Source organism: Procambarus clarkii, chromosome 63 (assembly GCF_040958095.1).
Source record: "Procambarus clarkii isolate CNS0578487 chromosome 63, FALCON_Pclarkii_2.0, whole genome shotgun sequence".
Taxonomy (NCBI): domain Eukaryota; kingdom Metazoa; phylum Arthropoda; class Malacostraca; order Decapoda; family Cambaridae; genus Procambarus; species Procambarus clarkii.
In genome coordinates this window covers 13,425,346-13,449,023 of record NC_091212.1, presented here as the reverse complement: position 1 = coordinate 13,449,023, position 23,678 = coordinate 13,425,346, and the positions used below count along the sequence as shown (strand labels likewise).

At 37.4% G+C, this 23,678-nt stretch overlaps 1 protein-coding gene across 3 annotated transcripts in view; it reads right to left on the bottom strand.

Moving 5' to 3' along the window:
- Window positions 1-7,719: 7,719 nt before the first annotated feature.
- Window positions 7,720-23,678, bottom strand: part of LOC123769651 (EGFR adapter protein) — a 657,698-nt gene continuing 641,739 nt past the window's right edge. For all 3 annotated transcript variants that reach the window (XM_069308737.1, XM_069308738.1, XM_069308739.1), the window contains 6 exons: window positions 22,270-22,527; window positions 21,535-21,716; window positions 17,224-17,517; window positions 15,863-16,069; window positions 14,613-14,784; window positions 7,720-11,535 (listed from right to left, as the gene is read on the bottom strand). In XM_069308737.1, coding sequence (XP_069164838.1) covers window positions 11,329-11,535; window positions 14,613-14,784; window positions 15,863-16,069; window positions 17,224-17,517; window positions 21,535-21,716; window positions 22,270-22,527 — 1,320 coding nt within the window. In that variant the 3' untranslated portion in view covers window positions 7,720-11,328. The remainder of the gene's footprint in view (window positions 11,536-14,612; window positions 14,785-15,862; window positions 16,070-17,223; window positions 17,518-21,534; window positions 21,717-22,269; window positions 22,528-23,678) is intronic.

Here is a 23,678-nt window from a genome sequence, read left to right as displayed (position 1 = left end):
CTGCCCTGAGGAACACCAATGTTGATGGGTAGGGTGGGAGAAATTGAATTATTCACAGAAACATACTGGAGCCTGTCAGTAAGGTAGGATTTGAGGTATTGCAGGGAGTGTCCTCTGACTCCATAATGATGTAGTTTAAGAAGAAGGTTTTGGTGGTTGACAGTGTCAAAAGCCTTACGCAGGTCCACAAATAACCCAACAGGGAACTCATTTTTATCAAGAACTGTATGAATCGAGTTAAGCATACTAATAAGTGCATCGTTAGTGCTTTTTTTGGGTCTGAAGCCATATTGGCAAGGGCTAAGTATATTGTGTTTGGCTAGATAAGAGTAAAGCTGCTTTTAGATTAGTTTTTCAACAATTTTTGACAAGTTTGGGAGGATTGATATAGGTCTGTAGTTATTGCGGTTCCCATTTCTTGTGCAACTTTCAATGACTGGTGGCGCTCTCTGGTATGAACAGTGCTTCTGTCAGTCTCCACATGTGTTCAAAAACTCCAGAGACTTAGTACGTACAAGTCACTGTACACCGTACACGGTGTCCTGCGTCACGAGGTTCAGCATAACTGAGGAATAAGCAATCACAACAGTACTGGCGCCGTCAGTACTGCATGGTACGAGTTTTCCAAACAAAAAAATATATAAACAAGAAGTAGAGCTCCCTTCTTTCCCCCCACCTTCCCGGGCCACCCACTTTCAGTGAGAGAATGAAAAACAAAAGCATTTCATCCAGGTAGTTGTTGTTGTTGTTTATAGATTCAGTTACTCGGAACACGTTCCAAGTAGCACGGGCTATGGTGAGCTCGTAGTGAACTTACCTGGCACAGGAACAGACAATCATCCAGGTAGCCTAACTGTAATTTTTATTATAGTTACCCATTAAGATGTTTTCGTTCTCTCTCTTTACTATGCAAGAAAACGGTATTTTATGCAAGACAATTACAATATTTACTTGAACTTACCTGAGGGTCACTATATCTCTAGTGGCCTCCACTAGGATAAGAAGTCTCTACAGTCTCCGTGGTGTAGTGGTAAGACACTCGCCTGGCGTTCCGCGAGCGCTATGTCATGCGTTCGTATCCTGGCCGGAGAGGATTTACTGGGCGCAATTCCTTAACTGTAGCCTCTGTTTAACGCAACAGTAAAATGTGTACTTGGATGTAACAACGATTCTTCGCGGCGGGGATCGTATTCCAGGGCCCTGCCCGAAACGCTACGCGTACTAGTGGCTCTACAAGAATGTAACAACTCTTGTATATATCTCAAAAAAAGCCAGCGCGTCGTGTCAAAGGTCCCCCCATTTTTCCTGAAGATTTTCTAGCGCGGGATTTTGAAATTCAGTAGTGTTTTAAACAGGTATTTTTTTCAATTCAATTTATGCTTATGATTTCAATTAGTATTAAGTTTTAGTCTAAGTTTTTTTTTCCCCACCTTGCCCGAAACGCTGTGCGTATTAGTATTGTTGTTAAAGTTTCGCTACCTAGAACAAAATGTTCCAAGTAGCACGGGCTATGGTGAGCCCGTATTTCCTTGCGGATTAGTGGCTTCAGGCATTGTATGTACTAGCTCTATCTATTAATCCGACATTATGTATGTAACTCATTTTCAATATGTACTTTTACCTGAATAAATATCTTAACTTATCTAGGTGTAAGTGTGGTCAACCTTGACTCCGAGGTCCTTTTCTTCATCAATCTGCTGTAATGTAATGCTATTCATTTGGTAGTCATGACGTGGGTTATGTCTCATATGCAAAAACAAGTTGCCTCAGAAGGAAGGAAGGAAATACATAATCATAATACTGTACAGTATCTGAGAAAATGATTCAAAGAAATGACTCCAAATACGGCCACAGACACGTTTACAATTAGTAGTGAAATGTGAATAGTTATGAATGTTTAAAGAATTTTTTTTTCAATTTACAGTACTGAGAAGAGTAAAGGTTTTGAAAATACTGCATCAGTAAAGGCTTATGAACAAATCCACAAGTGTAGTAAACGCTTGCTGAGATGCACAATGGAGACATGCCATGAAGAGAGACATCCAGTGCAATTTATGGAAATTAGCACATAGTTAAAATGACTAATATTCTAGTAGGTTTCTTATTAATGTTATTAAATAACATGATAGGAATACAGTGTGTGAACATTGGTTGAAGTGTAGAAAATACAAATAGAAAATTTGAGTGATGTTAGATGCAATTCCTCGTAAAGAAATAAAGATGGTACAGCTATTGTCTATCCTGTAGAATTGGGTTACCAGTTTCAATGTAAAAATAATTCACTGGCAAAGATATCATCACATCATCACAAGATAAGAATAAAAAGCATCTGTGCTTAGACATAAGCTGGTATCTTATAAGGCATCAAGACAGCAGGGTCACAAGTGAAATCGGCCATAAGCAGGGTTACCTTGCGATGATTTCGGGGCTTAATGTCCCAGCGGCCTGGACCTAGATTCAGGAAGCTCTGTGTATTTCTTCGTAAGTGGGTTTGCTACGAAGGTTCCTAAGTGCGCCCTAAGAAGATGCTTAGGTGCGATTCAATAAGGTATACAGTACTTAGGAAGAAAATTGTTGGTTCACCTGCGTGCCGATAGAGGTCACTACTGTGTTTCGTTTGGCCAATCAGAGAGCAGCAACATTCTTCATATTGAAGATTTAGCGCTGGCTTATCGGAGCTCTACTGCCGCCTATTTACGTCGAATTTTCTTATAAAATTAGTATATTTCGAAGTAAAACAATATTTTTTCAACTTCTACAGCCAGCACCGACATTGTAGTAAACAAATATGTTACATTTGTTGTTTACCTACGTAATTCTAAGAGATACTGTGTAGCTGTCCTTGTTGCTCGGAAGATGCGCTGACAATTATTGTATATATTTACTGAATTTACCCAAGGGCCACTAACTATCTAGTGGCCTCGAAGAGAACAGAAAGCCGGCGGCTTGTTAAAGGGCCCGCCAATTGTCTTAATGATATTTTTTAGCTGGAATTTGGCATTTACGGCTTCAGCGGGTAGGCGGTTCCATGGGTTTATAGCCCTCTTGGTGGAAAAAAAACATCTGTTTTCAGTCCTACTTGAGAGAACATACTCTCCAACACTATATCTGTGATTGTCCTGTTATCAGTGACTTCATACCAAATGGTATGAGGTATTTTGAGCTCTGTAATTACTTCATACACTCAGGAATATTGGAAGATATTCTTGTGCTGCACCCAGATTTTGCCAGTGGAGGCTAATAGATCAGCATTAAGTATTTTGTTCTCTCCTAATTCCATGTATGACTGGCCATCCTGTGAGGTGAAGATGTTGGGTGAGCTGGTAGCTGGTTTTTGATCTACACTGTGTGCTCCTTTATACAGAATAGGAAAGCAGCACATTGCTATGTATACCTAAACATGTTTAAAAATACATTGTTTGAGAGGAGTTTTGTAGAAACTGGTAAGAGTAATTATAATATAATGTTTCCATGATTCAGTGCTTACCTCTTGTGAAAATTGCTTAGAGTTGTTTAGTCAGAGTTGATTTGTTTTTTGTATTGAGGCTGGTATTTTCTAAATTGATTCCATGTACAGTATGTCTAACCATCCTGTGAGATGGGAGTATTAGATAAACTTATAGCTAGTTTTTTATCTACACTGTGTAATATTCCATATAGAATAGGGTAGCAGCACATTGCTGTGTATACCTAATCTTCTTAATAAAAAAAATCAGTAATAAAGATTTTAAATTATAGTTTGTATTATTACAAATACAGTACTGTATTATCCTTATTAAATCATGTTGACCATGGATCATTAAGATCTCATGTTGATATGTAATACAAGTCATATTTCTTTTGAACTGCTAATCCATGCTAATCATTCATTAAATTGTGCATTATGTCGCAATTTTTCACTTCCTTGGATATACTGTACAGTACAAAAAGATAGGATAAAAATAAACCAGTAATATTTCTTTCATTATACTTTTCATTTAAATAACTGCATCAATATTTTTACAGCTGACAGGATTTGTTTTACCATACAGGTGCATTATTTGTTAAAAAAAATTTGGTTTATTGTTACACACAATGGTGCTACATAGCCTTCCCAGCTTGGTGCCTTCTTTTAATATTTACTGATTAAAAAATAAATAATAAATACATTTTATTCAGGAAAAGTACATACAGTTGATTTACAAACATAATGTTGGATTTATAGACAAGAGCTAGTACATACAATACCTAAAGCCACTAATACTCACAGCATTTCGGGCAAGGTGTGGGGGAAAAAACACAGACTAAAACTTAGTAATCGGGATTAGGTATAAATTGTGTTGAAAGAAGGAATAAAAAATACAAAAAGGGGGGTTAGCATAGCATAACTCAGCAATTGAACATGTTGGTGAACAGCGTTGTTTAAAAAATAGCAGGACATGGGTTGACATTTAGGAGGTAAGTTAGGTTACATGGAGTTAATTAGGCAGTACTTGGTTTAACTCTTAAACTGGTTGAGAGAGGTACAGCCTTTGACATGATTCGGGAGGTCATTCCACATTCTGGGTCCCTTGATTTGTAGAGCACTTCTAGTTTGGTTACACACAGCCAAATTGAGTAACAGGAAGAGGTCTTGGACACAAATTTGTTCCATGCTAAATGTAGAGGAATCAGCTGAGTATTCCTCAAATAAAATAAGTTGCCTCAGCTTATAAGGTAAATAAAATAAGCATTTCTCAAATAAGTAGCTGCCTTACTGCTACATAGCCTTCCCGGCATGGTGCCTTCTTTTGATAATTACTTGTTCCACACCCAAATTGTATAACAGGAAGAGGTTTTGGACCCCTACTTCCCTCTCTCTTTTTTAATAATCTACAGTATATAGTCATAATTATAGCTTTAAGTATTCAATGAATAAAGTTTGTGACATTTTTACCCTTCTCCTTACCTAACATCATTTGTGCAGCATATTTTTATTTTATGTCTCACCCAGATTTAATTTCAAAATAAAACCAAACTAAATAAATTAGAAATGGGTATGTATAGCTAAGGTACACCCTTACTACTAGGTGAACAGGGGCATTTGGTGATAGTAAATGATCCCATCAGGCAGGGCTCATCACCTTCTCTCATATTTCATGTTCACCAGTGTTTATTTACTTAATAACTACTGGTATAATATCTTGCTATTATAAAACTAATTCTACTATCATCAAACACATATTTACTTCAAGTTTCAAGCAGAGAATGCATATATAACTAACACGAAGGATTCCTCTTCACTAGATTCACCAGCTATAATATTTTGGTCATGTTCCAATATCATAAATCAATCCCAGTGTTATGTAGTAGAGAAAAAATGACTTATATCCAGTTTACGTAAAGCTACGAGTGGTCGAAACCACACTTAAATCCCGGAATGAACTTACGAAGGTTTTTCCACTTAGGGTAGCTCTTTGAATACGGACGTAGCCGCCACGAAGGCGCTAAGAAGGAATTCGTTCTTAGCTAAGAGGAAAAACCTTCGTAAGTACCTTCCTGAATCCGGCCCCTGGTCCTTGAACAGGGTAGCTGTACTCTAATTTTGCAACAGGGAAAAACATGAAATTTAAGTGTGTGCCTATCTATTGTCCAGATGTGCTTTAACAATTGCTCAAAGCATCTTCTACCTAATTTTTTTTAGCAACGGAGAACTTGAAAGCGCAAGTGGTTGGCCAGGTTAATGTACAGTACTGTCGATTGCAGTTTATATTTGACTTTGAATATGGCAAAGACATTGTTGTTATAATTTGTGAGAGTGTCAAGAAAATAATAAACACCAACTGAAAGAAAAGGGATGAGATCATTGATAGCAAATCAAAATAAATTATTGCTCAAAACAGTCTTGTGGAAATCGGTTCAAATTGTTGATATGAAGGTGACAGGTTACCCCTGAAAGGCGAAAGCTAATGATGAAGTTAAAATATAACATTTCCAAGTTGTATCATACTCTTTTTAAAGGTTAAAAGGCATGGCATTGACAAATTTACCTGCTGCAAGGGGATAAACAACAAGTGTTCCAAATGCCACATTAAATGAACTCTGATTCTACAAGTTCCATCTGTAAACTTTTAAGAATTGTTAGTTGAAAATCCCTAAGGGAGTTATTGAATTTTCTAGATTTCTTAAAAGGAAGGATAATTCCTGATGAATGTTAGACAGCAAATGATCTTTCAGTCCAGACACAATTATAAATTCATACTAAAATAGGAATGGCAAATCACATTGTGTACTGTATCTCGCCAGGTTCTTCAGCTGTGTATTTTTATAAGTAGAGTGCAGACAAGTTCAGAGAACATTATAAGTAATAAGGAATAGGTACTGTATAGTATTGCAATCTCAATGCCGATCCAAATTTGGGTTTCATTTTAACAAATGTAGGCAGTAGATATGTACCTTTTACTAATAGAGTAATGTACTGTAAAGTACAATATCAAAAAAATTGGTTGTTGTATATATTAAAATGCCACTTTCTAGCGCAACTCTATAGTCTCCTGAAATTGATGGATGCCTACTACTATTACTTTCTAGTGGGGCCTCGGTAGCTCCCAGAGTTTAGTTCTGGTCCAGCCGAGTCTTTGGATGTACAAGGCCTCCCAATAAAGTGGACTTTCGAAAAGCAGCCCCATGCTGAAATATGAGCTGGGGAGAAAAGCCTCAGTTTACCAGTGCCTCGCGCCCAGTGACTATCCCGCCTGAATTCTTTACAAGGATTTACAGTTTTTTGTCTGATTTTTGCCCATTTGAGCATAAAAGTTATTATATATCTCGCCATGGGTCCCAAGAAAGCCAGTGGTAAGGTTCAACCTAAGAAAATAGTTGAGTAGAGGATGTCCCTTCCTCGTTAAGAAAATGTGTGAAGTATGGGAAGAACTGCAAAGTTTTGTTGAAAAAACTCACCCAGATAAAGCTGTAGCAGGCCGTTGCATTGACCTTTTAAATGACAATGTGATGTCTTACTACAGACAAGTGTTAAAATGTAGGGAAAAACAAGTCTTTAGACAGATTCTTAGTAAGACAAGCAAGCAGTGAGCCACAAGCAGGTCCTAGTGGTATGCAGGCAAAACGTGCCAGAGTGCACTCCAGAAAAATCTTTACTCCCTGATGTTATAATGGAAGGGGACTCCCCTTCCAAACAGTAACACCTCTCCTCCTCCCCCTTCCTCACCATCTTCCATACGCCAACAGGAGTCATCAGCAAGGGTAAGTAATAACTTGAATATACTTTTGTAGTGTAGATTTGGATGAATTAGGTATAAAATTAAGTTTGAAGTAAAGTTTTTGGGTAGTCGGGAACGGATTAATTCATTTCCCATTTGTACTTCTTATGGGGAAATTAGCTTCGGTTTACGAGCTGTCTCCAGGAACGGATTAAATTCTTAAACCGAGGTACCCCTGTACTGTAATTTGTTTTGTTTTATGATTTAAAATAAATTAATTGAACTGCACAGCTGAAAAGTGCAGGATTTTCTCCTAAAATTACACATAATAAAAGATGCAATTTTTTTATTTAGTTTTTGGGCTGTTTTTTGACCCTCTGTAGAAAGAGATACAGTTGAAAAATAGGTGTTGCAGCCAAAGGGTAAACTCTCAAGCCTGATTAATAGACCATGTAATCCCACACTACAAAAAAGTCCGAACCTATATGGAACGGGAACTTGTAAAAAAGGTTAAAATAAATAGTAGAGTGAAATGCACATGGAGATTTGGTCACATAGATATTTATTGGTTAACTTAATACATTTTGGTAATATATGAAATCTTTAGAAATAAAGATTAATGGAATTACCTTCCACAATTCAAAATATAACCAGGCTTATATAATCCCCAAAAGGAAAATATGAAAAAATAAATATTAATATTAGGCAGCATAACTCACTTCATAACAAAAAAAAAAATTATAAACAAGATTCAGCAATAGATAATGAAACCTTCTTTGCAACATTTATTTCCCCTTAAGCTATATCACACTGCTAAACAGATAATGGAAGAACATTCGTTTTTCAGCAGTGTAACCATTAGGATGAAAAATAAAATAAAGTTGAAAAAAAAATAGAAATAGTCAAATATGAAAACTTGCAGAGCAATATCAGTTCAGTCATACTCTCCTTCATTCTGCTGATTTAGTTCAACTTTTATTTTTATTGTAAGTGATCGATATTTTGAACATCTTGATTAATACTCAGGACAATTCGTTGGTAATCAATACATTAGCAAAATTATATACCTGTAGATCAAATTTGTTTAATGAAATAAATCAATATTAAAATGTCATTTAATGCCACCCAATAATTTAATATTACTCAAAATGAACCTTACTTAACCATTCCAATGGTAAACCATAATTTTGTTTAATTCAGCACTGTGATGCAGTTTCCATTTGGCAATTGCCAGAACTTCCTTAATGTTAGTTTACTGTGGAAATTTTATCTTATATTTTGGTCATGTGTCAAACTTAGATCTAAATAAAGACTCGAGTTTCAAGGCTACCGTTTATGCAGAGTTTAGACTCAAGCTTAACACTATTAAAAGAAAACGACTGATTCTGTATCACGATACACCTGTATAAAATATACATACATATCACATTAAATGACTTCCACAGCATTAAAGAAAAAGCAGTTTGAATTCTGAAACATCATTGTCAGCTTAGCTCCTTAGTGCAAGTATCTGAGTACTCTGTTCATTGCAATGGAGTTCAAAGAACTTAACATGGTTACGCGCAACATTCTCTGTATTGCCGATATCACAATAAAGCTTCAAATGGGATTACACTCTTTGGAAAGTGCTAAAAAGCAATATAACCAGTTGGCTAACATTCTTCTCGGAACAGCAGCAGCAGTATTATTACTGTGGCTGCACAAAACTACATCCACGCAACAATGCACACACTTCTTTTATCGGAAAAAAGATTGAAAGAAACTTTTAAGACAGCATTATGTACTGAATGTTCTCTCTGCTTCTGTGAGCCACACTTTTATGCTTTGTCATGCAACTCAGTATTGTAATTAAATCTTTTTTGCAATTTTTAAAACATTAAAACAAAATCAGAGCTTTAGTTAACATGGAACAGAATGGGGCATTGATAATTTATGAAAAAATGATTTACAAAATTTGAGTAAATTCTATTGATGTTTGTGTATAATTTCATGTTTAAGCAACCAATAATACAAAAATAAAAAATATATATTAAATTTTACAATGAATTAAGCTTTACAATGCCCAAAATTAAAAAAATATGCTTACATAAAATATTGCAGAAAAGAACAAAAACTGATTCCAGGTTCTGTCAGTAGGACGCACATAGAGCCATAACATTGACTTTCTGCATGCAAGCAGAATGATGAAGGGTCTTATACTGTCCTTCCAGTAATTTTGAAGAGCAATCATCCATTAATGCTTTATAAAATAAAACCATTACTAAGCTTCAACATTTCTGGAATAAATATACCAGCAAGTTTTAGCAATATTACACTCTTAAAACAATTATCAGGAACTTGCCTAAATAAAAAAAAAAACAATTAAATCACGTCTTGTCCTCATGCCTCATTAGTATTGACAAGATATTCATGACTATCTGCTGTAAATATTGAGGCCGTATGATGGGACTGAACCTGCATCTCTAGACTTCCCAAAGCGCACACGCTACTGACGCGTACTATCGGTAGTGCACGTGCCTGAGGACTCTAGGTATGTGGATTCAATCCCACTGTACAGCCTCAGTATCTTCTCATACACAGACTACTAGTGATTTCAATGTGCAAGAATTCTGTACATTACAGCATACATTAGAATGCTTGCATATTTTCTTTTAATGTCGAACAAGATGAGTTATTGTGCAAATTTGTTGACAATATTGGTTATTATTTGCTTAACACTGATAATTCAACTCATCCTCCAGTTTAGATAGTACACATCATTGCTAAAGAACTATCATATATACGTAGAAATAATGGACAATTAGATAAAAGAACTTGGTGCTATTCACTTTATAGTCCAAAAAAAATGAAGTTGAAAACCAAACTTAAATATTCCTAGGCTTAGTGTATCATATATATATATTATATTAGGCCTAGGAAGGTTAGTTTAGTTTTTCTTTGCAATATCAATACAAAATCTTTTCTGGTTTGTCCAAATTCAATAGTGCCAACTTCTTTCTTATTTGTCTTTTATGTATGTATGATGGTCCTCTTTGTTACTATAAGTAGTACCTAAACTGGAGGATTAGCCTAATTATTATAATAAAAGATGATGATGCTGGCAATCAGAAGTGTAAAAGACTCGTAACCTGGTGAAGCTGACTTTAAGTGTTGCAAGGTTGCAGCAAACTGTGAAGTAAATCATTAAAAGCAACAAGAACACTAGAAAATGTGACAACACATTTACAGACAATTGTTTTTAATTTTCACAAGCTGCTAAATGTTTGGGAAATACTGTATACAGTATACCACACAACTGTTTAATTTAGCGATCTACATTTTTAGTGTTCTCTCTTCCTGCTTTTTCATTACTTACTCTAGTATGGGGGAAGGGGGTAGTAAATGGTGTTCTCGAGAAGTGACGCTCATCGTGGTCATAAAAGGACAATATGTATCTACATATAAAAGTGGCACTGAACATCACTCGAGCACGGTCATCACTATACGACAAAAATACTTGAAGACGCTGCTCTCTTCCTTAGGTTTTCTTAATAATTCCAATTTCTTTCAGACTATGTTTAAAACACCACTGTCAGTTTCCTACCAATAAATCAATAGCGTTTTGATTTGGAGGTGCACTAAATGAAACTTGTGTTCATGTGCACAGATATTTAATCATAGTGAACCTCCTTATGCAAGTGTTCTCTACTTACACTACACTGTATATTACTAATATTCATCCCTTGCTTCAGCATCTATAACTACAGTGTCTTTAAGTTGCATTTCTATCATTTGCACACTAAACTGTAAGTGTGCAAATAAAGTAAACTGTATATTTTACGATAGTTATTTTGTTTCTACTTTCACTATATTTTTATAAACACTTTAATTTAGATTTAATATGAGAATTATATTCTCAAAATTTGGGAGGTTAATTCACTAAAATTCACTAATCATTTTAATTAAATGAACTCAAGTCTTTTCTTGCCGTGATTTTCAAACAGCAATTTTTGTTGTTATTTTTGTTGAATATGATACATCTGCTTTCTTATAACAAAAAGATATACTTTCATATAAATATATATACTGTATATATATATATATATACTGTGTGTGTGTGTGTGTTTGGGGGTGGGGTGTAAATAATTTTCTTAACATTATTTTTTTTTCTTTACACATTCAAGTCTGCCATCATTTTTCTGAAGTCAGAAAGTGTGTTATAATCTGGATCATCGTCATTGGAATCGTTTCGATTTTGGTCATCGGATGTGAAGGTAGGGTTGTACCGGCTCAAGGAGAGGGGACACGGCAGTAACTCTGGCATGACCGAGTGATGAGTGATCAGTGCAGTCAGGGTGTTGAACTCCTTGGTGAAGCCCTGCAAAAATAAGCAATCATTAATTCTATATATACAGTATATTAAATGCAAATGTATTTACACATACTGTTGAAGCATTAGGTTGTAGATACACTTTCCAACAAAGTACTCTAAGTGTTTAGTGAGTATAGGAAGAGTGATAGCTGGTCCCCACTGCCCTCTTCACAAGATGCCTATGGATTAAATGTGCATGTATAAATGATAACTTTGTATCAGTCACTTGAATATTCTTAGTCCAAATTTCAACGTAAAAAGCAGTTTTCTGCTAGCACTTGATTTGGGCAGTCATGTGAGTGAGTGTCATGCTCTTTGCAGCAAATGTGCATTTTGCTACCCTTTTCTTCTAGGGACTGTTACCTTAAATTTTGTCCCCTTCCATTTTCATATTTTTGTGATGAAAAACGAACTTGTGCTTTTTGTCAGGAGCCCTATGGTTGTTGAGGCTTGGTTTTATTGGATAGTTAATCATCACACTGGTGGTTGCAGTGTGGTGTTACCTGCAGGCAATGCATGGTTCTCCCGACATCACACTGTGCCTGGATTGTACCTTGTTGGGGTTATGGGAGTTCTTTTACTCCCCAAGCCCAGCCTGGGGCCAGGCTTGACTTGTGAGAGCTTGGTCCAACAGGCTGTTGCGTGGAGTGGCCCACAGGCCCACGTATCCACCACGGTCCAGTTGGTCTGTGGTGGATATGTTATTAAATCCTATTCTTAAATCCCATTGTTAAATCCTCAGACTATGTTCTAATACAGATTGTCTTGGGTCATCAGTGGTTAATTACACCCTATCAGATGTCAATCCTTAAGTGCATATTGATAAAAATCATGACTACTAACATTATCAGAACTACTTTTGAAAGTTCAGCCATGTGTTGGCTGCCCATTGCCTTCTCAATCACCCTGAGCCTCATCATTTCAAGTGTACCGTTTGACTTGGTGTATGATTTGAATGATGAAGCCCCTGTAGTCTTTGCTTCATTCATGGCTAAGTTTCCTAACCTTATTATCTGTTTCTTATATTTCCCATGTTATGTAGGTGTTCTTACAAAGAATGTTTTTTTCCTCAAGATTCCATGGTTGACAAGTTACTGAGAAGGCCAAACCATAAATAGTGTTGAGGATAATAAAATGCCCCTTTCTGGGTGGCATCTCGGTAACTACTTGTCCCCCCCACATATCGGGTTATGGGCCTAGGCTCAGGGGCGAGTTGGGAGCTGGAGACTAGTGTGACCCCAGATAACTACCTGGTGGTGATGGAGAAATCAGAATGAGCTTATTAGTAATTACCCTTACATTTAGAAAAGAGGGTGTTGAGCATTTTTGAACCCTTATGCTTACAGAATCATCTTGTTTACATATTGTGTTGGTTATTATTGCCTATGCTACTTTGTATTGTAAAAAAGTACAGGAAATGCGATGTCCATCGCTTATAGAATTTTCCATGATTAGTGGAGTTATTTACCTTTATCACATTTGCTTACTATCTTCAAACACACTAATGTCTTGTTTGGAAATTTCTTTACTTCCATTAATATAGTTGGGTTGGTAACTTGTAATTCCAATCAAACGTAAAAGAAATTACATAAAATATAAACAACATCCTTTCACCATTCCTCCTTCTGCCATGTAGCTCAACATGGGAAAGTCTTCTGCCAGGTGTTCAGGCACTCCAGTGACCACTGGGGTGTATGCATAATCGGTGGCGTCTCACAGCAGCTTTAGCAAAAGTACTGTAGCGCCACCTTAATCAGAACTGACTAGCTGGTTGGCTTCGCAGGGCTATACTGAATCTTCCTCATTTTGCCTGTAACTCCTTAACAAAAACCAACCACAGCTTAGCTTCCAGATGAACAAATCCACAAGGGCCGTGACGAGGATTCGAACCTATGGCAGAGATCATCCCAGACGCTGCCTTTATCGACTGAGCTACGACATGGTCAAAAGAGTTGAAACCAAAGTTCTACTGAACTTACTGGATCCTGCAGCCTCTCCAAGACACAAACCAGGGTTTTACACAACTCCCCCATGCACTCGAGCATGAAGTAAGGGCGAAGAGGGAGAATGGCCTATTGACATAGCTCGAGTGCATGTGGGAGTTCTGTAAAATCCTGGTTTGTGTCTTGGAGAGGCTGCAGGATCCAGTAAGTTCAGTAGAACTTCGGTTTCAACTCTTTTGACCATGTCGTAGCTCAGTCAATAAAAGCAGCGTCTGGGATGATCTCGGACGTACAGTAGGTTCGAACCCTCGTCACGGCCCTTGTGGATTTGTTCATTTGATGCATCACGCTATTGTGATTTCTGTGTGTAATTTAGCTTCCAGATGTAGATAGAGAAATGCAGTGTACATGGGTATCTCTGCTTGGCATGAGCATTGGGAGCTCAGTGTTCCTCAGGAACAGCATTCTCGATAAAGTGACACGGGCAGCTCATAGTTAGTCTACTGCGTCATGACTCCTAAACCAGCACAGTCAATGGCATCATTGAAGAGCACAATCTTCCTGCCACTTTAGTGACTTGTTAGTTTGTTGAACATACGATGGCAGAGAAGTCATCTTGAGTTCAAACATTTCATCCACCGATGTACAGTATTATATTTATATATAGAGTAAATGAGGGAAGAATGGCAATGAGATTAACTCAAAGACCAATACACAATGCCAACCTATGGTGGACAGGCCACCGAACTTTTAATCCCCCTCGTTCCCCATCTACAACCTTTCCCAGAATTTCAATTCCTCATCCTTCTTTCTACCCTGTCGTTTTCCAAGCCCTTTGGACATCGAATGTAATGGAGATAGCTGCTTGAAACCACCTGAGCTCCAAAAGATACAAATCAAATCATCCCATGCCTAAATGGGTTCATTAACCCCAAAATTGAAAAATATTTTACTGGTCAACCAGGCAGCTGACAATTCATTGCCATTTTCCTCTTTCCCTCATTTTATCTAGCAAACTGGTTGATCAAGCAGTAGTTTTAGTATACACTCCATTATTTATTATGCACTAAATGACTAAGGTTGATCAATTTATTAAATAATTTACAATCTCATTATATTTAGTACTATACATTTTCTTACCTTAATTTTGTACCCTTTGTTTGTTTTAATGATAAGATAGTGTGCAATGCCCGAGACAGTGAAATCTCGCGGCACTCTAAGGCTAAGTGCATAGCAGCCAGGTTTGCTAGTAGATTCTCGCACCATGAATGCTCCAACAGGCTCATGACTCAAGACTTCCAAAGCAATTTCTCTGCAAGAGATTATTCATGAATAAGTATAACCTTATCCAAAATATTGTGTAAGAAAAATACATTTAAAGAGTATTGGCTAATGTTGTCTTAAAAAGCATCCTTGTGACTGCACTGTAATCCTAATATTTAAAAGCAATTTAATGTTGTTCAGTAATGATGTACAGTACTGTAAAAAAAGTTTTGTCTACAAATTAAATAATTATAAATCATCCTAATGATTGGTAATGGAGACTACAATGTGCAGCACAGTATATAAAAGGAGCAATAGTTTAAAGCTCAACAGGCCACAGTGTAGGACTAAGAACAAGAGATGCTTTTCCACCTCAGTATTATAAACCCATGGAACTGCCTACCCGCCAAAGCTGTAAATGCCAAAAAACTGTTAACTTTTAAAGTACAAATGGAAAAGATCAAGGCAAATGGGGGGGGGGGGGGACCTTCGACAAGCCGTCAGCTTCCTGTCCTCAAGGCCACTAGTGTTAGTGGCTCCCAGGTAAAAGCAGTAAATAATAATCACTGGCAGCATAGTGTTCAGCTTTCATTTGATATACTGGTACAATCTCCACAACACAAATCATATACAGTTTATATTGCTAATCATAGAACACATGTTTGTGCAGTACATTTTTCTTTTCTTTTTAAATTTCATAAGCCTGGTTTAACAAACTGTCAAGCTTTCAAATCTTTCTTGACATCTTTAATAACTTGGCCTTAAGAAAGCATCAATGGCAGCATCTTTTTTAAACAATAGTTCATATTTTTTTTCCTGTGGCAACACTACTGGATGAATCTATGTGCCCACTCAATAATATAGTTACAAGATGTGCTTCTGTGTGAAATCATGTCAGGATGAGCATGCATTTCACAGAAATAAATTAGTTGCTACATCAAGAATTTTTACACAAGCTATACATAGTTCTTTCAGAGTGTCATTCTGAAGATATACCAGTACAGTATTGTAACAGAATATGTAGGATATCTAAATACTAAAAAACAGAAATACTTAATTGAATTTAAATCATTATAGACAAATTTCTATACTAGACATAGTGAAGCTCCTAAATTCTTAGTCCATACCTAGGAATGCCCGCTTGAAACCAAGCAGCAGTCTTTAGATGAGGTTCTTCTGGGGGTGTGAGGGAATCCGATCGCTCGGGAAGAGGTGGAGGAGACGCAGAGCGTGTACTTGAAGTAGATACGTCAAGGCCTACTACACCTGATGAGGCACTGGAGCTAACAGAAATTTGAGAAATGCGTTTCAGTTTCACATCATCCGAGAGTCGGCTGTAGGGGAGAGAAAAAATGACTGCTTATATCTTTGTTATGTAAGGAAGGCACACAGAGGCAGAGAGGGTATGGAAGGGGGGAGGGGGAGGAAGTAGAAAGAGAGAGAACTAATTAAGCAATTATTGGGCATGATCATGAAAAAATATATTTAACCTTTGTAAAATGATTATCTCCATCCAGTTTTAAGCTTTAAGAGCTGCCATGTGAATGGTGCAACTTTATTTACATTTATATTAAACATAATTACAAGTTACCAAGTAACATAACTGCAGTGAATTTGCTGGAATGCTTCAAGCACAGGTAAGAAATGAACACGAGCAGGTGTGGTGTATACAAATAGGTGTATAGGCAGGTGCAGATGTATACAAATAGGAGCTGTACAGTCAAATAACAATGTATCCGAGAAAATATTATGGAAATGGGTGGGACTGAATGTGCATCTCTTGAGCAGTAGGTGGTGCAATTTCTATACTATATAGTTATAATGTAGTTATTAGGTTGAATTCAAAGTGTTACAATGTACTACCTATTATCGCATTGGTTAGCTTTAGGACCTGCACAAAGGCTATGCTTGTTAGTAGCATTACAAGAACGTAACACTCGATCACCAATGTACTTTCACAACCTTCTGTACCTTCTAGTATGTAAATAAGAAAGTAATGAGTGGGATTGTACCTGCATGTGTGGTACAGTGGGTAGTGCAGGTTTGTGGGGAGGCCAGTGATGCAATTTCAATCTCATCTATTGCCTAAATATTTTCTCATAGCTGTTCATACAGGGCCTTCTGCTGATTACTTTATTCTCATGATTTTATATTTTATTTTACTTACAGCAGCTGTGTTATATAATTTGTGTTAAGACACCCTCCCCTTCCAATAAAAAAAAATAATAATTGCAAGTAAAAATGTATGGAAACATGCAAAATACTATACCGTACAGGTATTTAAAAATGAGGGATACTGTATTTGAAAGCAGAGTGGATGAGGAACAAATTTGTCTGGGATTTTTTTTTTTTTTTTACGTTGCACACTGTTCAGAATTTGCATGCATATATACACATTACTATAAATATATGTAATTGTGGTAATTTAAATTGATGTCATGAACATAAAAGAATAAAATAGTTATCACTGGATGACAATGACACGTACCACTTATTATCAGTGTCGTGATGTTCTTGGGCATCTGCAGACAGCACACTGTTTACGGAAGTATCGCCGACTTTCTCATTAACATAACCAACAACGGCTGTGCTGGTAGTCGAGGAGGAGCTGGTACTCGTAGTAACACAGGTGGTTTGACATGATGGAGAGGGAGAAGAGGAGGAGGTGACTAGTGGGTGAAGGTCCTCTTCCAAGTTCAAAGTGGACTCCAGGGCGACACTTAACTTTTTGATGAGTGGTGGTTTGTCTGCTAGTCTCTTGGAGCTGTTTAACTCTGATGGGCTGTCAAAAGAAAAATTTGTCTATGATAAATCAAATGGCTGTATGCTTACCTTGCATTTTTATTATAAAACTCTTTTACTCCACTAAAAATAATACATAATGTTCTGTTTTCCATATTTAAGTAGCTTCTGAACTTTGCATAACTCAGAATCATTACATTTTTCAGCATTATTATAATGTGTGTATATGTAGCATATACAAATATACTGTAGTTATATAACTTTTATTATATGATTTTTTTAATAAGCTACAATACTGTATTGAAACTTTCAAAACACCCTAAAAGAATATACTAATAATAGCGTATTAGAAAGCATATGTCATGTTTAGTGCTGGTGTAGTAAACGCTACAATGTAAGATTTGACTATAGTCTCTTGTACTGTACTGATATTGTCACTCTTTGATTAGTTTGGTATGGTAATATCCTGGTAACAATCGTCCACATGTCCAGAGAACATGGATGCCCCACTTATCTAAATATCTTTATTTTTATCTTTATTTTTTCTCTACACAATTTATACTTTAATCTCAATTAGTATTAAGTTTTAGTGTTTTTCCTGCCCGAAACGCTTTGCATGATAGTGGCTTTAGGCAGTGTATGTACTAGCTCTATCTATAAATCCATCAACTTTTGTATCTTACCTTGTATGTATGTACTTTACCTGAATAAATATTTGTATTTGTATCTCTATAAAGAAACACAATTGACATTATTTCATATTTTTCCATTGTGGAACAAAGTGACCATTGATGGAAATTAAAGAGAAATTTAATTTAAAGAGCTATACAGTACATGTGACTTGTGATACAATCACTTATGATGTAATGCAGCATCTCTCAAACTCTTAAAGCTTTGCTTTTAGAATGTGAAGACTAGCAAAATACTGATGTAATAAACGCAAGTTTCGTAAAGGCCTTTGACAAATGAGATCATGTGAAATTATGCAGAATAGGAATAATTTGAAAAGTAGAAAGATGGATCTTTAATTTCATAAAGAACAGAACCCAAAATGTTGTAGAGAAATGGACAGGATAAAAATAGTTGGGCATATTTCCTTTCACATAAATCATCCGTTCATCTAGCAGTAAATAGGTACCCAGGAGTTAAGTGCAACTGTTGTGGTGTTGCATCCTAGGGAGGTCAGCAGATTGACCCTTGGCATACCTCGATACAGTACAAGCCTAAAATATATATACACAGAGTAATCACACTAATGTGACTGCATCAATGAGAAAATCCATAGCAGCAGTGATGAGGGTTCGAAACTATGTGGTGGGTGTTCCCATACACATGCTTCTAGCAACTAGACCAAGACATGGTATAAGGATTGCAACCTGGAGCTCTTCTGGACACACAAGGCATGGGGAGGAATTGTGTGAATATCTTATCGAAAACTTTATTAATTTAGTTATTAATTTTCAACTTTTAGTTTTTCAATGTCTTCCTCAGAAATAATTTTCATGTCATCTACAAAGGGTGACACAAAGCTGTGACTTGTATTTTTATCTATATCTGATATGAGAATAAAGAAAAGCAGTTGTGCAAGGACTGTGGCCTGATTTTTTGTCGTTTTAGATTCAGCTAATTGGAACAGAAAGTTGCAGGTAGCACTGGCTATGGTGAACCCATAGTGAACTTTCCTGGCACAGGAGCATAACTGATTTGCTGTAGCTTGATATCAAAGGCTTATAACTGTGCTTGGACTCTATTTTATTTATTATTATAAATTATTATAAATTTGATTGACTGTCACTCTGTGTCGGTTTGACAGAAAAATTAATATCTATTGCCCTACTTTACCTGTAAGTCCACAAAATGAGGTCAGTCGGACTATCACACCATGGTCACAATTATCAAATGCCAGTACAAAGTCTGTGTATACTACATCTGCATTCAGTGTTTCTTCTAGTGCATTAGTGATTTTGTCAAAGTGGTTGAGTAGCTGCAAAGGCATGATCTTCCCACTCTAAATCATGTTGACTTGGGTTGTGGAGGTCATTGGTCTCTGTACGGTTTGTCGGGTAGGCTGCTCCATTATTGAGATGTAAATGAAAAATACAAAACATATGGAACACATTTGAAACAAAGATTGTTATAATGGAGCAGCCTACCCGTTAAACACTGAATGAACCTTTATGGCATTTGTCCATTTTTCAAACTGTTTCAACTTTCAACTTTTTTTTTTTTTTTTAAGAAACATGGAGCAGCCTACCTGCTGACCACCGAACGAACCTTTTCTATAAGTCAAATGAAAAATAAATATTGAACAAATTTGAAGAAAGAAAAATGTCATAAAGGTTTGTGCAGTGTATGTAAGGTAGGCTGCTCCATTATTTAAAACATCGAATATCATATTGATGTTTTTCGGTGGTAGAACGGATTAATTTGATTACCATTAATGTCAATGGGGACATTCGTTTTGTATGACGGCCATTTCACATGACGACGACGGCGCCGGAACGGATTAAATTAGTTATATATTATAAATCGTAATATATATTAAATATATATATATTATAAACCCTTTTTGTGTAATAAAATTTTAAATAAAGTGAGATATATACACACACATACTAAAAGAATTGGGGTGGTAGGAGAAGAAAATATCAGTGTTCAGTGAGGATCCACAAGGTCTTCTCCGAGGCTCTGGGTTCTTACACTTGCACAAGAGGTGGTACCCCTTTTAGGTTTAAATATTAAAATAAATAAATAAATAAATAAATATATATATATGTATATATTAGTTTTAATATAAATATATGTAATCAAATACAGTATATAGATTTATTATAAATAATATATTGATATATTATAAATAAATATTGATAGATTATATTTATAATACAGTATACGTATTTGATGGGAGAACTCTGCAACCTGTGGTGAGTAGCCTTGTACCCGGCATGTAACCAATGGTGTATTTGATTATAAATATATACTAAATTTATAATATAAATATACACAACTAAGCATCCCCACAGAGCTGGGATGCTGAGTTGCTCCTGCCATTGATTGTGAACAGATGTGCTGCTCCCTCTGGCGTCGTGTTCCGTTACATGTAGCCTTGGTAGTGTGATATTCTTCGTATAGCTCCCAACAAAGAACCCATTGCTTTAAAGAAACCAGGGGCCAGATTCACGAAGCAGTTACGCAAGTACTTACGAACGTGTACATCTTTCATCTCTCTGTGACGCCTTTGGTTACATATATTAAACAGTTTACAAGCATGAAAACTTCCCAATCAACTGTTGTTGTTATTAATAGCCTCCTGGTGCTTCGGAGCTCATTACCAGCTTAATAATTGTAAACAAAGCCGCCAAAGATTGAGAAAAGATGTACAGGTTCGTAAGTGCTTGTGTAACTGCTTCGTGAATCTGGCCCCAGGCCACCACTCTAAGGAAACAAGTTGATTGTTTTGGTGTAGCTAAGTCAACATGAAGTCTTGTACGCTCATGAGAGGGGAGGGTTATGGGTGTGGTCGTCCCTGCAAGATGTCTATATATATGTCTTCAAATTCTGTGAACATTCATTGCAGACTATCTTCATATTACAGCTAGAGTACAACTTTGAAGGTTTCCTGAAATGACCAGACCCATGTTTCTGTAATGGTGTGCCGGAAGTGTGTTCACAATACATGTTTAATTTCCTATACCAAAAGAATTATTAACTTATTTAATTTGGTGGCCTGCTTCCCTAATGCATTAATTTCTATAAGGGGTTCTTTGGAAGGAGCCAGAAAAATGTTATTAGGAATTCATGAAAACACATGAACCAGTAATAAGTTAAAAAAAAAATGACGCCTAAATTGAATTTAATTCAATTAAAAAATGAACCCCCCCCCAAAAAAACTACACATAACCGCTCATGTACGTAACGGCTGCATACTTTTGTCTAAAATCTTTCACCCCCACAAGGGTTTTTATTCTTTTGCCAAATGTATATATATTTTATATAATATATATAATATTATATATTATATGAATGTATATATATTGTATATACATAGTGTACCCACCTATTACTATTTTCGCTGTCGGGTGAGTGAGCATTATCATTCTCTGGGTGGCTGTGTAGGCCAGGCAAGGAGGAAGGTTTCTGGAGCCCCACCAAGTTATGTGTAGGGCTAGAGGAGACGGCCGGACTACCCGGCGTTCGCATTTTGCAGCTAGGACTAGACTCGCGAGAAGCCGCAGCAGTCTGAAAATAAAATACAAATTTAATACAACTGAAATTAATATACAGTATATATTTACAAAAGCTTAAGAGCTGATTTTGTGCATTTTTTTTTAAACAAAAATTCTATTTTTATTTATTCCTGTTCATGATATAATCTATTAGCCACAATACTTAATACTGGTTACGTTTAAGTATTTCTTTTTATGAACAATAAAGTATACTGGTTACGTTTAAGTATTTCTTTTTATGAACAATAAAGTGTGCACTAAATGAAAACTATTTCGTTTAATTGTGCCAGTCATAATATTATTCACATACTAATATATATAGGAATATATATAGAAATATAAGATTAATATATAGGAATACATATATAGGACATTATATAAAGACATTATAAGACTACTTATAAACACTATTTAACCATGGATACTATCAGTGGGTTGCAACCCATTTTAGGGCGAGCAAGGGGGGGCGGGGTGGTCGTCAGAGTATTAGAACAAACACAATCAAAACAAGATTAGCAACCATTCTAAACGCTCCAATTAACCATTCAATTCTGAAGAAACATTACCTGCTGGGATGAGGGTGAACAATTGTGATCACAGACTCGCGGATGCGGGTAAGTGTGTGTGTGGGCGTGTGCAGGGGTGCTGGAGGGCGAGGGCGTGTGTAAGTGCGTGTGGGCGTGAGTGTGGTGGTGAGCTAGTGTGTGGGGAAGTGGGTGAGTGTGGGTGGGGATCACATCGCGGATGGTAGCCCCCGACTTCTGCAGGTGGGCAGCATAGGCGAGGCGGAAGGCATGGCCGACAATGCTGTTCAGTTCCTCAGCCTGGAAAAGGAAAAAGTTGTCGTTAGGAATGATCAGACCGTTGATTGATTGATTGATGAAGATTAAGCCACCCAAGAGGTGGCACGGGCATGAATAGCCCGTAAGTGGTGGCCCTTTTGAGCCATTAACAGTATCAAGAGCTGATACTGGAGAGATCTGTGGAGGTGCGACTGCACCCTGCGTGACGGGAGATGTCTCCCGGACCAAATGGTGACCAGATGGATCAGACCGTTTTACCGGGAACGTAAATAAACATAAGAGGGTGGTGTGAAGGGTAGGGGGGACGTGAGGTGAAGGGTAGGGGGGACGTGAGGTGAAGGGTAGGGGGGACGTGAGGTGAAGGGTAGGGGGGACGTGAGGTGAAGGGTAGGGGGGACGTGAGGTGAAGGGTAGGGGGGACGTGAGGTGAAGGGTAGGGGGGACGTGAGGTGAAGGGTAGGGGGGACGTGAGGTGAAGGGTAGGGGGGACGTGAGGTGAAGGGTAGGGGGGACGTGAGGTGAAGGGTAGGGGGGACGTGAGGTGAAGGGTAGGGGGGACGTGAGGTGAAGGGTAGGGGGGACGTGAGGTGAAGGGTAGGGGGGACGTGAGGTGAAGGGTAGGGGGGACGTGAGGTGAAGGGTAGGGGGGACGTGAGGTGAAGGGTAGGGGGGACGTGAGGTGAAGGGTAGGGGGGGACGTGAGGTGAAGGGTAGGGGGGACGTGAGGTGAAGGGTAGGGGGACGTGAGGTGAAGGGTAGGGGGGACGTGAGGTGAAGGGTAGGGGGGACGTGAGGTGAAGGGTAGGGGGACGTGAGGTGAAGGGTAGGCAAGGGGGGGGGATTAATGGGGTCTCAATACTATTAGAACATAAGAACATAAGAACAAAGGCAACTGCAGAAAGCCTATACGAGGCAGCTCTTTATAACCACCCAATCCCACTCATATACATGTCCAACCCGCGCTAGAAACAATCGAGGGACCCCACCTCCACCACGTTACGCGGCAATTGGTTCCACAAATCAACAACCCTGTTACTGAACCAGTATTTAACTCTTTAAATACTATTATCATAAACCTAATGGCAAATAATACAAATTACTTGAAACCTGCAGTTATTTTGACCATTGACCTTGCTCACTCAACCCACATGCAATATCACTGACCATATCTC